This window comes from Alosa alosa, chromosome 12, assembly GCF_017589495.1.
Source record: "Alosa alosa isolate M-15738 ecotype Scorff River chromosome 12, AALO_Geno_1.1, whole genome shotgun sequence".
NCBI lineage: Eukaryota > Metazoa > Chordata > Actinopteri > Clupeiformes > Clupeidae > Alosa > Alosa alosa.
The window spans coordinates 33,493,713-33,509,268 of NC_063200.1; the positions used below are offsets into that span (position 1 = coordinate 33,493,713).

At 39.2% G+C, this 15,556-nt stretch overlaps 1 protein-coding gene across 3 annotated transcripts in view; it reads right to left on the bottom strand.

The window, feature by feature from the left end:
- The window catches only part of ric1 (RIC1 homolog, RAB6A GEF complex partner 1), a 60,373-nt gene that overhangs the window by 32,174 nt on the left and 12,643 nt on the right, over positions 1-15,556 (bottom strand). For all 3 annotated transcript variants that reach the window (XM_048258319.1, XM_048258318.1, XM_048258317.1), the window contains exon 3: positions 11,923-12,002. In XM_048258319.1, coding sequence (XP_048114276.1) covers positions 11,923-12,002 — 80 coding nt within the window. The remainder of the gene's footprint in view (positions 1-11,922; positions 12,003-15,556) is intronic.

A 15,556-nucleotide genomic window follows, 5' to 3' on the forward strand; every position in this document is an offset into this window, starting at 1 on the left:
AGGCTGAGAACGGAATCTCATTGGCTGTCTTTCAAGGCTGTTTTCTCGAAATGAGTTTCCTCTCCCACTCTGAGCACGAAAACTCCACTTCAGAAGCACATACATACACCAAACTTTCTAGACTTATGCCTAACTATATGTAAAAGATTTCTACAGAGGGGTTTGTGATATATTATTTCTAGCCTGACTTGCATGACATTTTATGCCTAAAAACATGGCAAAAATCGATTTTTTAGGGCTATTGACATCATTTTCTGATTTACATGATAACAAAAGTAGATATTCATAAATCCCTCTGTACATGTTTCCCCATCTAATATCTGAACACAATGAAAACATAATTTTGAACCTGGCTGTATCCAATGCTCAGGTTTCGTGCCTTAAAATGTATGCAAATTAGCGCATTTTTAATTAGATAATGCATAATTCGCATATGTAAACATTAAATTACAGAAAACTTGTAATAATTTTTTTCTCTCATATTAATGTAAGTAATCAACTGGGGAAGTTTCATAGTGATATCTGCTTGTTAAAATTTTTACCCTATTCACCTGTAGTGTCTCGCCTTAATGACATATCAATGTTTTCACCTTGAGTTTTTTGCACACATTTTTCTACTAAAACTTTAACTTGAATTCAACTAGGGATGCACCAATCCAACTTTTTCAGTCTCGATACCGATACCGATGCCTGGGCTTTGTGTATCGGTCGATATCCGATACCATTTTTGAATTAATAATCTGTATACCTCACCATGAGGAAAGATTAAAGGCATCAGGCTTGACTTAAACATTACTTTTCCTAACTAAACATTTCCTAAGAGAGAATGTAACAAATGAGTTGTTGTTGTTGTAAAATAAACAATTGTGCACCAGCAGCGACTTCGAGCAGCATTCAAAGTTCACAGTTATTACCAAGTAACAAATCAAAACAAGTAAACATGAAGCACACTTATACATACAACATTTTTCTCCCACCAAAACACAGCTTTGTGCAGATAAAAAACCCCATGCTAGTGATGTACTGTTCACACCATTAATCACCCGCGAAACCCCTCTATTTACCCATAGTGGTGCAGTCCGGTTTCCCCACGTGAACCTAGGAAGTTCACACAGAGTTTGAACGAGTTTGAATGGTGGTGAATCAAACGGTAAACAAAGTTGTAGGTTTTAAATAATAAATGAGAAGTTTTTAACTGGCAGTGTGAACGTTTGCATTTCTTGATACCAGGCAAAGTTTATACTGATAAGCATTTCATGTGTTGCCTAAAATGCATCAAAAACGCATAAAGATCGTAATTAATCTATGGCAAATGGTGGTAATAACATCATGAATAGTAAACCAGAAAAATAAAGCCTGGCAAACCAAAATGACAATGATGTAGCAGCCTAATGACAAACACAAAAGCAATAGTGGCAGCAAAGTTGCTCTGTGCAATACGGCTCAGTCCAAGAAATGAAAGTACGTAAATGGATCGGCCCATGGTTCTGCTCAATTTTCCTATCCCTGATCCAGCTATTTTGTGAATATCGGGGCCGATATCCGATCTGAAAATCGGATCGGTGCACCCCTAAGTTCAACCTGTACATAATTGCTTACTTGTGCTCATACAAACAATTCTGAAAATGGCTGATTCTTGATATCTTTGAGAAGTTTAGCACTCAAGTAAAGCATGTAAGAAAGTGATTATATTGATAGAAAATGTCATTATAGTGATATAATATGATTCATCACCCAGAGAGAAGAAATAATATTTTCTGATTGGATGGTAGGATGGCTATGAAGTAGATCTGGTAAAAAAGTTAATCACCATTCCATATCAATACTGTTTTAAATGGTTACTATATAACAACGACAGTAAACAAAGGTTTAACCTGGAGGCTTCGCAACAATGGAAATCAACCCTAAACAAGCTACCCACTGCTATCACTGTCAAAGAAAGTAATAGGCCTACAACAAACTGAACAAGTCAGCTTATTTTTAAACTGAACTGCTTGTTTCCTTTGTGTACTATAAACTTCCTGCAAATGTAATAATTATTACGTTGGTGGGAAAGTGGGTTATTACGTTGGCAGTAGGCAACAGTTACTAAGTTGGTGGGAAATTATTCTGTTGGCAAGATAATCATGTTTAAAACGTGCAGATTTTGAGTAGATTTTTTATTATGTTGGTGGGAAGGTATGCAATGTTAAACATACCTTAACATTGAATTGATTTGAATTTAATTGAATGCCTTTATTATCATTGTAACTCCACTGGGTGCATACAATAAATACAATAAATAATCATTACAGGGAATATAAAACAGAATAAAAGCAGTAAAGGAGCAAGGATCAGATTAAATAGATGACAGTGAGTGACTGGGTTTGTACATTTGTTTAGGTAAGCTATTGTGTTTGGGAAGAAGCTATTTTTAAATCTGGTGGTGCTGGATTTTACCAGAGGGTAACAATTGAAACGGGTGATGGCCAGGATGAGTATTGTCCTTGATGATGTTCTTGGCTCTTGAGAGATTGCAGCAGAGTACAATGCCCCTGTGTGTGTGTGTGTGTGCGCCTACATGTGTGTGCACACGTGTGTTCATGAGTGTGTGTGTGCATGCATGTGTGCCTGCGTAGTGTAGAGTCACTAAATGTACATATATTAATTTATTGTATGGTGCCCCATGAATGGAATTCCATGAAACTTGCATGGATTCAAAGGGTCCTAGGATAATGATTCAAATTCTGTGCAGTTTTGAACCAAAGATACCTGCAATTACAATGCCTCGTTTTTGCTTTTTCATTTTAAGCTAGGTGGTGCTATACATCAAATGGATATGGGATGGGTTGACATGGCACATGGAGGCAAACAAAAAAAATATTGGTCATCCTAGGCCCTACGGTTCTCAGGATATTAACAGAAAACTGTGTTCGCCCATCTACAGGCCAGTTGGTGTAGTCACTAAATGTACACAAATTAATTTATTGTATGCCCCCCATGAACGGTATTCCACAAAACTTGCCATGCATTCAGAGGGTCTCAGAATGATACTACACCTCCAAATTTGTGCAGTTTTGACCCTGTCAGCCAGATATACCTGTGATTACAACACCTCATTTCTGCTTTTACATTTTTAAAGGAGCATTTCATCACAGGAAAAATGAAAGTGTATTCATATTGGGTCATTTATGTAGTAGATCATTTTTGAAGTCAGTGCCTTTTTGACCGAGAAAAAGCCAAAAATGTATTGGATGTATGTGGATGAAAGCCAACAGCTCCCATAATTCACTGCCATGCATGGCCACTCCAGAGAATGTCTAATAAGGGGAGAACTTCCACTCTCGGAAAACTTCCGGTTTCTGAACTGGTTGCAGTTGCTTCTCTGGTTCCACATGAGGGTGCTCGTCCACGAGTGCAGAATGAATGGAGGTCTATGGAGCTGTACTCCACAAAATCCACTTTTTAAAAATTGCTATTTTATGAACGTTAACAGCACATCATTATTACCCATTAGCCCAAAAGTCACATTTTACATATTTCCATGTCAGATCAACGTGTTGGTCAGATGCTCCACAAATTGACAGCATAGGCTAACAACATTTAACTAATTTCCAGCAGCAGAGAAATTTGCTGAACTTTTTTACCACTTGTCTGATACAACGGTAAAGATAGCTTCATATTGGACGTTGGATAGGACTCATTCACCAACTTTATCGCGGTTCATCTGACATGACTGCATCTCGTTGATTGTGATGCACTCAAACTGCTACAGGTAGCAATGACTTCTCATGCCAAGTAACAACCATTTAGGATATGTTGTAAAACATCGAAGTTGTAGGACGTTTACATAGCTTAAACTGTAATGTAGGCCTATGCTTATTTTGTCCCCCATGCCTTTCATTCATCCGGACCAGGAGGGAGAAATTAAACATTAGCTATGTCATCAACCATTTCCTCCAATTGAAATAACCATTTTTCAAATAGGCTATACTCTAAGCAACACTAAGGACAAGAAAATAAACCACATCCAACATGAATTTGAACTTTTAATTAAAAAGATATACGTCATCCTGAGCATTAACAGTTAAGTTTCTTGATAGCTGCAGTTAGCCTACTTAGATAGATAGATAGATAGATAGATAGACAGATAGACAGATAGACAGATAGACAGATACTTTATTGATCCCCAAGGGGAAATTCAAAAAAATACTTCATAGCCAACGTTACTGTCAGTTGGGAGCCATAAATCCTGCCTGCCTATTCCAGACTCAGCCTAGCAAAACAAGACGATTGACCCCCCTGTCCATGTGTGGCGCGAAGCTATGGTGCTCAACATACTGCCGTTTTCCTCAGCCAATTACGTGAGAGCACTGACCAGTCTGCCCCTGCTCGAGTCAGCCCGGGCTCTTCCTACTAATCGACAGGTCTTGCTGCAGGCCTCCTGTTCCTCAATCATCCTCAACTGTTCCTTGGTGTATTGCGGCTCGTACAGCAGCCATGAGCATAGGATCTGTGCACCATATCTTCAAAAACTCCTTTTGCCATATAGTAGGGGGGATTATCAACAAAAAAGGGCCTAATCGTTACGCGGTGGATAGAAGCACCAAAATTGGTACAAACACTCTTTATGATGTATCTCATCATTTGAGAAGGGGTGCCTAAAATTTTTTAAGGGAAAATCCAAGATGGCCGCCTAAAACGACCCAAGGATAATAAAACATTACATAGTTGGGCATCATGGTTTATTCTGCTACTTTATTATTTTACATTTGATATATATAGAGATGGTTAACAAATAATATAGCAAGATAACCCCTGAAAATAATCTTACATGCCTTTTATACAGCTTTAAAGGGGGGAAAACAGGCTTAAAATGGTCAGAATGACATGACTCCCCAAATCCTCATCTGAGAAGTTAATTATTTATGTATGCATAACATAAATATTTTTAAAAACTTTTGGAAGAATCACTTAATAAGTTTATTGCTAAAATTTCCACATGATCAGAGATCAAGCCCTAAATAGCGACACAACTCATTGACCAAATGTTATGCCAGTGTTAGCGTTAGCATTAGCCAATGTAGAACCACTAGCTGGGTTCTAATTATCAAGCTAAATCTAGGCAAACAAAGGCATCCCTAGGCTAATTGTGTCCCCATGATCACCTGGGGTGCGTATTTGTGAATCTGTGGGGCTTCCTGGGGGGTACTGTACCGTTATTTCGGGAACAACATTAGAATCTACGAAATTTTGATTTGTACTACAGCATGGGTTCCCAAACTCCATCAATGTGGGCCTCCCCTCTGAAAACAGTGACACCTCTGCCCCCCCACAACAATCACTTTCAAATAATGATATTCACTTCAGTTAAGCCACTTAAATCGGTGCTATACTATGCTATGCAATGAAATGAGTCATCATATTTTTGACGTTTGGCTTTGTTGCCCATATCAGGCTCGGGCTGTGCAGCAATAAAATGTGACAAATCTGTCCATTTTACAGTAAGTTAGCTATCGGAACGTCACATATTACCGTCACGTATGTCCAACCTCTTACGTGTATCTGCCACTTAATATTCATTTCTATACAAACCAAGGCAGCGGATTCCTAAATGAACACAAGCACCCACACCATAAGTTTATCTAAATTAGCTATGTACCAAAAAATACATTTTACCGTGACTCGAAGAGCTGTAAACTGTGTTGTAAGGCTGCGTGTACAAATCCGCACTGGTAACTTGCAGCTAGCTCGGCTGGCGGCACTGTTGCTAAATTACGTTATGAGGTTTGGCACATATACATTCTCACTCAGGATAGGGATCAATAATACTTTCCACTATCCCACAGATTTAGTATACATCTCTTCTATGATTTATTTCAATTTTTTTTTAATGTTGTCAATTACATAATCATTGGATTTGATAGTTCTAACATGAAATAAACGTTTTTCCTTCTTTTTTGAATCAACCTTCCGCGCCTCCCCTCAAATTATTTGGCGCCCCCCAGGGGAGGCGCGCCTCACAGTTTGGGAACCTCTGTACTACAGTAACGGTAGCCAGCTAGTATTTAGCTGTGCAGTATGTACATTGAGTAAACCTCATAATACCTTGACGTGCTAGTGAGAGAACTAGCAGCCTGGGCTTTTAGCTCAATTACTAGCACGCTCGCCTCCCGATCCGAGGTGCTAGAGAGCAAATATACATTCAGCCAGCTCAAAAAGTGCAGAAATATATGCTATGTCTTCCAGAGAAGTATACACTACAATTCCAGCTGTTAATTGTTAACCAAACCGAACTTAGCATGGGCAATAACAGAGGAGGAAAAGTGGGGTGAGCATGGAATCAAACTGATGCTTCACTTTAGCCAGAACTGTCTGACCCACCTACTATAAACTCACTCCTTCCTCTCTTTCATGAAAAAGCTGCCAGCTTTGCTATGGTCAGACATGGCATGAATGTTGTAAAACAATTGACAGAGCACCTAAATTCCGGCCAATTTGACCAACCACTATATACATTTACAAAAATGGTTCAGTGGAGTGATTCAGAGATCCAGACTGTTATGGAGAGATGTTTGTGATGCTTGGTGGGTTACACATAGAGATGGCTCTATGGAACACAATCGGATAACTTTTAGATGGAAGTAGTTGAACAACTGTACTATGTGATAATGGGGTGGCTACCTCTGGAACAGCAGACTCCTTCTAAAGGGTGGGCAGCATGGAAACCATTTCCAGAAGTAAAGGATGCCTTCATTGCTATGACGGCAAATCCTTTTCAACTGCTTAGCCAGTAATCAAACATGTTAGCATGCTGGAGAAGTACACTTGTGTTCTTTACGATAAAAAAACGGATCATGAAAGTCAATGATCTCAGGAAGGACTTGTTTTCTCAAATATGTCTCTCAATGGAAAATATTCCTCCCACGCAGGCTGCACTGATACAGCATTCAAATAGAGCAGTGTACCAAGCTAGCATTTGGTCCAAAGGTCTGCAGGCTACCCAGTCAGTGCCTTCTCCTGAAAAATATGGATGGACCAAATTAGATGATTTTTGGACACCTTTATGGACACTTTTACCAGAGGCAGCCAAAGTATGTAGAGAACCTCTTAAATGTGGCAGCAAAGGTGAGCCTCTCTGCTCTCGAAAGTGCCGATGCCAGGATGCTGGGTTGCCTTGCACAGTATTATGCCAATGTGCCAGAGCATGTGAACAGATGCAAATATGCAGTATGTAGAGTAGGACTAATGTAATCTAGTGTGGTGTTTTACTGTGTCTTAAGAAGTTGTAGGGGACATGTGTGCTTAATTGTATGTTTTTTATGAGGTCTGCCTGAGGTGCTTGACTGTCTGTGTTTATAGTATCCTTGAGACAATAGGTGGATATAGCCATAGTGTAGCCGTATTGTCTGCTTAAAACAGAGACATATCTATGACACATATACCTAATTTCATGATTTTAGGAGGTTGTTTAGGTGGCCTTTGAAATAGCTGCCAATTATGTGGATAGGCAGTGCAGCCTTTTTTCAATTTCTTTAAAAATTCACTTCCCGTTTGAGATTTCTTGGAGTAACCTTCCAGGATAACGTAGGATCACCCAAGGGACATATATCAAATTTCAAGCTTTTAGGAGGTTGTTTAAGTGGCCTCTGAATCAGCTGTCAATTATATGGGTGGCCATTTTGAATTTCTTCAAAATCTCACTTCCTGTTTGAGATATGTTTGATCACCCCTTCTATGATGTCTTAGGGTCACCCAAGGAATATATAAGCTTTTAAGAGGTTGTTTAGGTGGTGTTTGAATCAGCTGCCAATTTTTTTGGGCACCCCTTCTAGGATGTCTTAGGATCACCCAAGGAGCATACATTAGCATACAAATTTCAAGCTTTTAAGAGGTTGTTTAGGTAGTGTTTGAATCAGCTGGCCATTTTGTGGCGGGGAGTGCAGCATTTTTCAATTTCTTTAAAAACTCACTTCCTGTTTGAGATATTTTTGGGCACCCCTTCTAGGATGTCTTAGGATCATCCAAGGAACAAACATACCAAATTTCAAGCTTTTAAGAGGTTGTTTAGGTAGTGTTTGAATCAGCTACCAATTTTGTGGCAGGGAGCATGCCATTTTTCAATTTCTTTAAAAACTCACTTCCTGTTTGAGATATTTTTGGGCTCCCCTTCTAGGATGTCCTAGGATCACCCAATGAACATACATACCAAATTTCAAGCTTTTTAGAGGTTGTTTAGGTAGTGTTTGAATCAGCTGCCAATTTTGTGGCGGGGAGTGCGGCATTTTTCAATTTCTTTAAAAACTCACTTCCTGTTTGAGATATTTTTGGGCACCCCTTCTAGGATGTCTTAGGATCCTGTCTTAGGATCATCCAAGGAACATGTATACCAAATTTCAAGCTTTTAGGAGGTTGTGAAGGTGGCTTTTGAATCAGCTGTCATTTGTATGGGCGGCCATTTTGAATTTCTTCAAAATCTCACTTCCTGTTTGAGATATTTTTGGGCACCCCTTCTAGGATGTCTTAGGATCACCCAAGGAACATGTCTACCAAATGTCATGCTTCTATCCACCGCGTAACGATTTTTCACATAATCTCCCCAACTAATATCAGTTTCAACACTACCATCCACCATCTTGGGACAGCCGTGGCCTACTGGTTAGCGCTTCGGACTTGTCACCGGAGGGTTGCCGGTTCGAACCCCGACCAGTAAGGCCAGCAGGCCAGCAAGAGACTAGCCTGTTAGCTTAGCTTAAAAGAAAGATGGCGGACACAATTACTAAATTCACTATTACTATGGAGGTCATATCCCCAAAGACAGTAAAAGAAAGACCACCCCTTATGGGCGGGTTGAAAACATGTGGAATTGGCGATGTAGTATCCTGCCTCTTGCAAAAAAATCCTCCGATGATGCAAAATGAAAATTTTTGCATCAGAGGATTTTTATCCAGACAAAAAAATACAGATCTCAAAAAACGATCAGGTTTCTACTGATACAAAGCTTAATGCTAATCGGTGAAGTGTCCCTTTAACTCCTTCAGTGCCAAAAACGTAATATTACGTTTTTCCTTCCCATGCGTTGAGTGCCAAAAACGTAATATTACGTTTTTAGCTTTTTTTTTTTTTAATTACGAAACAAGACACTCTAACACACCTTATATGTGATTTTGGGAACTCTGTGATGAATGGAAATGAAATATATGACAATCGAAAACTCATGAAAACGCACAATCTGGACATTTTATCTGGACATTTTATCGGTTGCCGCTTTGGGTCAAATCAGTGACACATGCACGTCAGCTCAAAACCAGGCCATTTTCGTGGGTCTATCACTAGGTGGCAGTCTCGCCAGATCTCGCTAGGTCACTTCCCGGAATCTTTACAGGCAGCACTTCATATTTCATGAAAGACGTTATATCTCCATTTCTAGATAAAAAACAGCAATTTTGATGAAAACTAGCCACTGTTTAGCTTGGGATTTCTCAGGAACAGAGGCGTGTAGAAATACAGGGTTTGCACCCACTGAGAGCTTAAAGTCTCACCTTTCAAACGAGCCATTGTATGTGTTCATAGCTATAACACAGAATATGCTGTGGCTGTACAAAAATCATCAACATTGGTCTAGATTGCTGGCATTCTAGGACAAAGCTTCCGAAAACAGCTTGGCATTCAATGAGTTAACTAGGTGGAACTATCAAATGAGTGGTTATGGGATGGGTTGACATGGCCCCTTGAGACCAACATACAGGCCCTATGGTTCTCGAGATATTCACAGAAAACTGTGTCCGCCCTACCCTCCTTTCGGGGACCCAGTCCGGCAGGGGGGCAACATATCAACAATGGAAAAACAGAAAAACAATGGTTATGCGTCATACTTGTGGGCTACATGCCCAACAGGTTTCGTGCACCTCAGTCTTTCAGCGTCCCGGGAATCGCTGACACAAAATCTGCACGGCAGTCACAATATCTCCTAATCAATAGATATTTTGAGTAATTTTATTTTTATTTAAATTATTTGGTATTATCGCATGAATTAAGCTTAAAATGTTTAGATATCTCTTGACATGTTGCCGGTGAACCATTGCTCCGTATACTGTAGGCTAGGCTGCACAGCTTGTAAGACTATGGTTTTGAAACAATTGAGCTTCTGTGGTCCTCTAGTATTTCGCTCATGTACATGGTTGCATATCAGGACAGTTTGAACGTTTTTGACTGCATGGAAACAGTTGTCTTTACCTATGTACTAATGTGGGCTATCTGAACTGACTTATAAGAATGACGTCTGCTCTGGCATACTTCATGCCCATGACCTAGCTATGGAACCTCAGACACAGTACAATCTATGGTCTGCAATTCCGCATCTGAGCATTCTCTCCTCCATGACTCACAACAGTCCCCACAGAGATCCAATCCATTCACTTCGCCTGTGTGCGGTGTTCGGACTTGGAGATGATGGCATGTTGTTATGGTGATGGCAGGATGTATGGCAGGCTGTTACAGCAGCTATCAACTATGTCTGCTCTTTTTTCAGCTACTTCCTTTTCCTTCCTCTTCCTTTTTTCAGCTACTCTTTTGTCATGCTAGGCTGTCCCTCTGTCTCTTTTAGTTTAGTTTTTAGTTAGTTTTAGTCAGTTTAGATAGTTTATATTAGTTTTGCATTTTCATAGAGTAACAATCTATTTAAATAATGCTGCTCTCCTATACAAGAAAGACGCTCGTGAAATACAAGGGTCATGCGAGTGGTCCCCATCAAATATACCTCCGAAGCTACTGAGACATAGACAAGTAACCACAGCTGGTGTGACATTCAAACATAGGTGTCCATACTTGGATGACAGACTGGTAGAGGCTACACGGGGCGGCAACAATCACTACCTCGCCAAGTGAAGAAAACAGCCCAATCGTCCATTGTCTCTCCAATGTACAACAACTCCAGAGTAAAATGGACAAGTTTTTACTTCTGATTTAAACAGGGTTCCTACACATTTTCCATTTCAAAATTCCATACTTTTTCCATGCTCAAATTTCCAAACTTCTTGGCAGATTTTCTGAACATATTCTCGACATTGCGGCCACATCTGGTTTGGGATAACTCGGTGAAAACAAAGGTATGGACAACTGAAGTGAATTAAAAAATGACGCTTAATATTCGTCCATTTAGCTGGGTAATTTTTCGTTGTGTCTTAGTTGTATCATAGTTGTATCTTGACGATGGGGACTGACAGTTAAGCTACACAACAGTAGGAATTGTTCATTATGACCTGAGTGAAGTGATTAGTACTGCAAATGCAATAGTCTGGAAACACAAATATTTCTCCATACCCTTGTTTCTTTTTTCCATACATATCCAGACCTGGAAATTACTCAAATCAAATTCCATACTTTTCCAGGTTTTCCATACTGCGTAGGAACCCTGTTTAAAGCAACTGGAAGTAAATGGAATCTTCAGCCATCTGCATGACCTGGCTGGATGAGAGCATCCTAGATGCTGTGGCCTCACCTCCTAGCTCTGGGCTACACCATACCAAGCTACCAATATAAAGAGACCCAGCTTGTTCCAGCTTCTCACCTCTGGAAGACACTACAGACACTTCTCACCTTCAGCAATCAGACTTCTAAACACTACAAAACTGATCTGAACTATTGATTTATCTAACGTTATTTATTTTGCTTAGTTTTTCTTTCATTTGCAACTGAGGAATACAGCTGATAAGTGACATCCAGTTTGCATGTCACTTGATACGTGACTTTAGAATGGGGCATGCTTGGATTTGCTTAATAATTATTAGCTTGTCTGATTCAAGTCAACTGTTTCCTTGTTGGTAGTGAGGGATTAATTGTCGTTTTATCATAAAACAGTTATCACTTCAATAGCACTTTCGGACAATATGTATTGATACTATATCAATAAACATTATCTATATCAATAAAAGTTCAACTTACTTGGGGTAGACAGGTTCATAGAGGTATTTATCATCACCGCCTCCAACCACATCAAACAAAAGGATGTATCCCTTTGAAGCCTACAGAAAGAAATAACTGTTGAGTATGATGGTCATATTAATTCACTCAAGTAAAGCCCCTGTGGTGGCTGAGTGTTGAAATATGGACAGAAAAAAAAAACTGATTCTATCCCCACACATACAATTTCTGAGATCATCTTTCAATGAAGAGACAGTCAAGGCTGTTTTTTCTCTTGTCTGAGGAATTAAATCAACTTTAGTTATAGCATATGCACACAGTGCATGTAATAAAGCAATTGGAAGGACAATTCCAGCTTTTGTGAAAGGACAACCCTATAAGTTAAGAGTTTTCTCTCAATATTTAGGCCTACTTATGGCCACCTTGCACCAAACAATTTTGACAAAATTTGGCAAAGATTCTTGAAATATTGTAGTCTTTTAACTAATGCCCCCCATTCAAGCTTTCCTCAAAAGACTCCAATCTTTCAAGAATCTTTCCCAAATCTTGTCAAAGTTGTTTGGTGTAAGGAGGCCATTACATGATGTCCTTTATTTTGCAGGTTACTTAAGAAATGGGCAGCCTAAAAAAAGTATATGGTTATGGCAGACGCTTTTGTCCAAAGCGACATACAAATACAAAACAATATAATACTTAAATTTAACAGGGAACAATTTAAAAATGTTGGTCAGACTACTTTAAGGAAAATAGCAATAACTAGACTGCATTTCCGGCGGGAACTGCGAAAGTGTGCTTGCCCTGGTCCGGTCACCAACGTGAGCAGACAGTGGCATACGCTATGCTGAACCTGGCTTGATCCAGGCATTGTAACAGTGCCTTTCAGTGTTGGAGAAGTGGCAATATCTCAAAAGCTCTAAGAGAGGGCTATTCAACTATTGGCTTGCGGGTTGAATGCGGTTCGTTGGATTTTACCTTTGGCCTGCCTTCGAATTTAGCTTCTATGACTGAGATCAAATCAATAAAATAAAATGACAACAGTGATTGGCTGCAAAAATAAATAATGTCACACGTCTTGCGCCTCTCAAACTGGGCTATCAGGTAACCTACAGAGGAATTGAAATTTTGAAATATGCAGTGATGGAGAAAGTACTGAAACTCAGTACTTAAGTAAAAGTACAAATACACAGAGAAATATTTACTTTAGTAAAAGTAAAAGTACCACAATGACAACCCTACTTAAGTAAAAGTAAAAAGTACCTGCTTTTAAATGTACTTTAAGTATTAAAAGTAAAAGTATTTGCATAATGATTTATTATCTTAATATCTATATTCTAAAAGGAAAAATCAGTATGGGCTGTGGCATTTTATAGTTTTAGGTTATAGCCCTACTCGACTAGATAGTTTTAAGCTAATGCAATTGTGTTTACCATCTGTGGCCTAGTTTACATTCTGAACTACAATTCTAGAGACTGTAATTCTGGATATCTAGGGTGATCTGCTAAGTAAAATATCATTCAGCAAAACACGAGAGCCTGAAGTTTAACGGGGTGGATCGTAATGCCAATTCTGCTGATTGAACAGAAAAGTTGATGAGAAAAGTGTCTTTATGATTAGGTTCAGTTTCACTTGCGCAGACGCACATATTGAATAAGCGCTCACATTACCCCCAATTGCAGGCTATGCATCTTTATTTGATCACACACAATTAAGAAATATTGCCTAATCTGGAAAATGTTACGCTTTTTTTTTAGCCAGTGGTTCATTAATAGTCTATCATTCATTTGTGCCGCAAATGATCAGACGTGTGACAGAAGCATGGGCATAACCTGTAACTTAGCTGATTCCGCGGATAGCAATCTCATCGGAGAGGAGGCCCTAACGCTGCAGATAACAGACAGAGAAAGGCACAGAACACAGTTGCATGTTCAGTGTAGCCATGGGTCTGGTGAATATAGCCTACCGAATGCAGATGGCTACAAGCTCACGCTTTGCCTGGTCTAGACTAGAAGCTTAAGTTTTAAAGATTTAGAAGCTGGGCACGTAAGCCCAGAATCTTTGGTAGCAACCCACCCACTGGTAAAACAAACGTGTTTGTCAGAGAGAAAAAAAAAACTGATCATAAAATGTATCACAAAAGGAACGATGGTGTTATAGAAATGTAGCGGAGTAAAAGTACAGATAATTACTGTAAAATGTAACAAAGTAAAAGTCAAAAGTATGCACTATAAATTGTACTTAAGTAAAGTACAAATACGTGGAAAATGTACTTAAGTACAGTAACGAAGTATTTGTACTTCGTTACATTCCACCACTGGAAATATGACCAAGGCATTAAAAAGCTGCTTGTTTGTCAGGATACTTTTTCACTGATTTATTTAAAAAAATATGAGCTATGAGTGTGAATGTTATATATTCCATCCCACAAATTATGTTTTACTGGTTTATTTGACAAATAATATGGATTTGCTCTATAAAGACCTTATGTATTTATGTATTTACCTTACATAATATTTGCACCTTCCTTACTTGTGAAGCTCACACTGTATTTAGTAAAATGTAATACAACGTTGCCACCTAGCGTTCAGATGTAGGCTATTTAACATTAACGTGACATTTCCTGCTTATTCTTTCGTCAACTCCATGCTTTTAGGAAAACAATCTTTTTATCATAGTTTTATCATAGTTATCGAGCTGGTAATCGCTTCAATTAGCGATTACCAGCTCGTTTTTGTAACAGAGATAGCTGTTTATTGTCCCTAGGTTTACAGAAACACCTATTCATATTAAAGCAACACCAAAGAGTTTTTTATACCTTAAAATAATGTTTCCAAAATCGTTTCAATGGTTCATCAACTTGTAACAGGGTGAACGGCAATTCTGCATTCGCTTCGCGGCCCTCTATCGTCTATAACCGCACTATGTAAGTTTGCCAGATCGGGTAGCGGATCTGTAGTTCGATGGAATGAGACAAGAAACTACAAATTTGACTGATTTGCATCTGATGTCGCAATACATCGTACTTCGTAAGTCATGCAAAATATTCTACCTTGTCTGTGGACATCATTATTTGCCGGTGCTGGATAAACAAATAGCGTGCGTGCGACAGAGGGAAAGTTGTTTGGTGTTGCTTTAATACAGAGTGTCCCAGTTAAGAATTGACACTTCATTGACCATCAAGGTGATTCACGCAGCTGGGTGAAATGTAAGTACAACTGCAGCAGCTTGGGCGCAGCATAGTCCGCTGTGGCGTTCCACAGTCGAACCGGACGGAGCATTCGAAAGCAAGGGCTGCGATTGGCCGAGTTTTCAGTGCGTTTCTCTGTTTTTAGCAGCCCCTGCAACATGCTAGTCCACTGTAGCCTATAAGCTTTGTACATAATGTTAAACATAGTTTTGGATTCAGTGGCAAGATGTTTTGGATTCAGTGGCAAGATGTTTTGATTGTACAGTGCCTGTCTCTCAGTAATGTTTTAAAATGAGAGCTTCGTCAGCTGGCAGTAGGCTACTTTGTTGGCAGTCATGAGAAGTTCGCTTGCTAACAGAACATAAATATGCTGCCCAGAAACCTTGTGAATAGTTCTGATTTGTTTTACTACACTAACGATGTTAAATATAGCCTTTGCCTACAGCATCTCCTTAACAGTAATGTTAACAA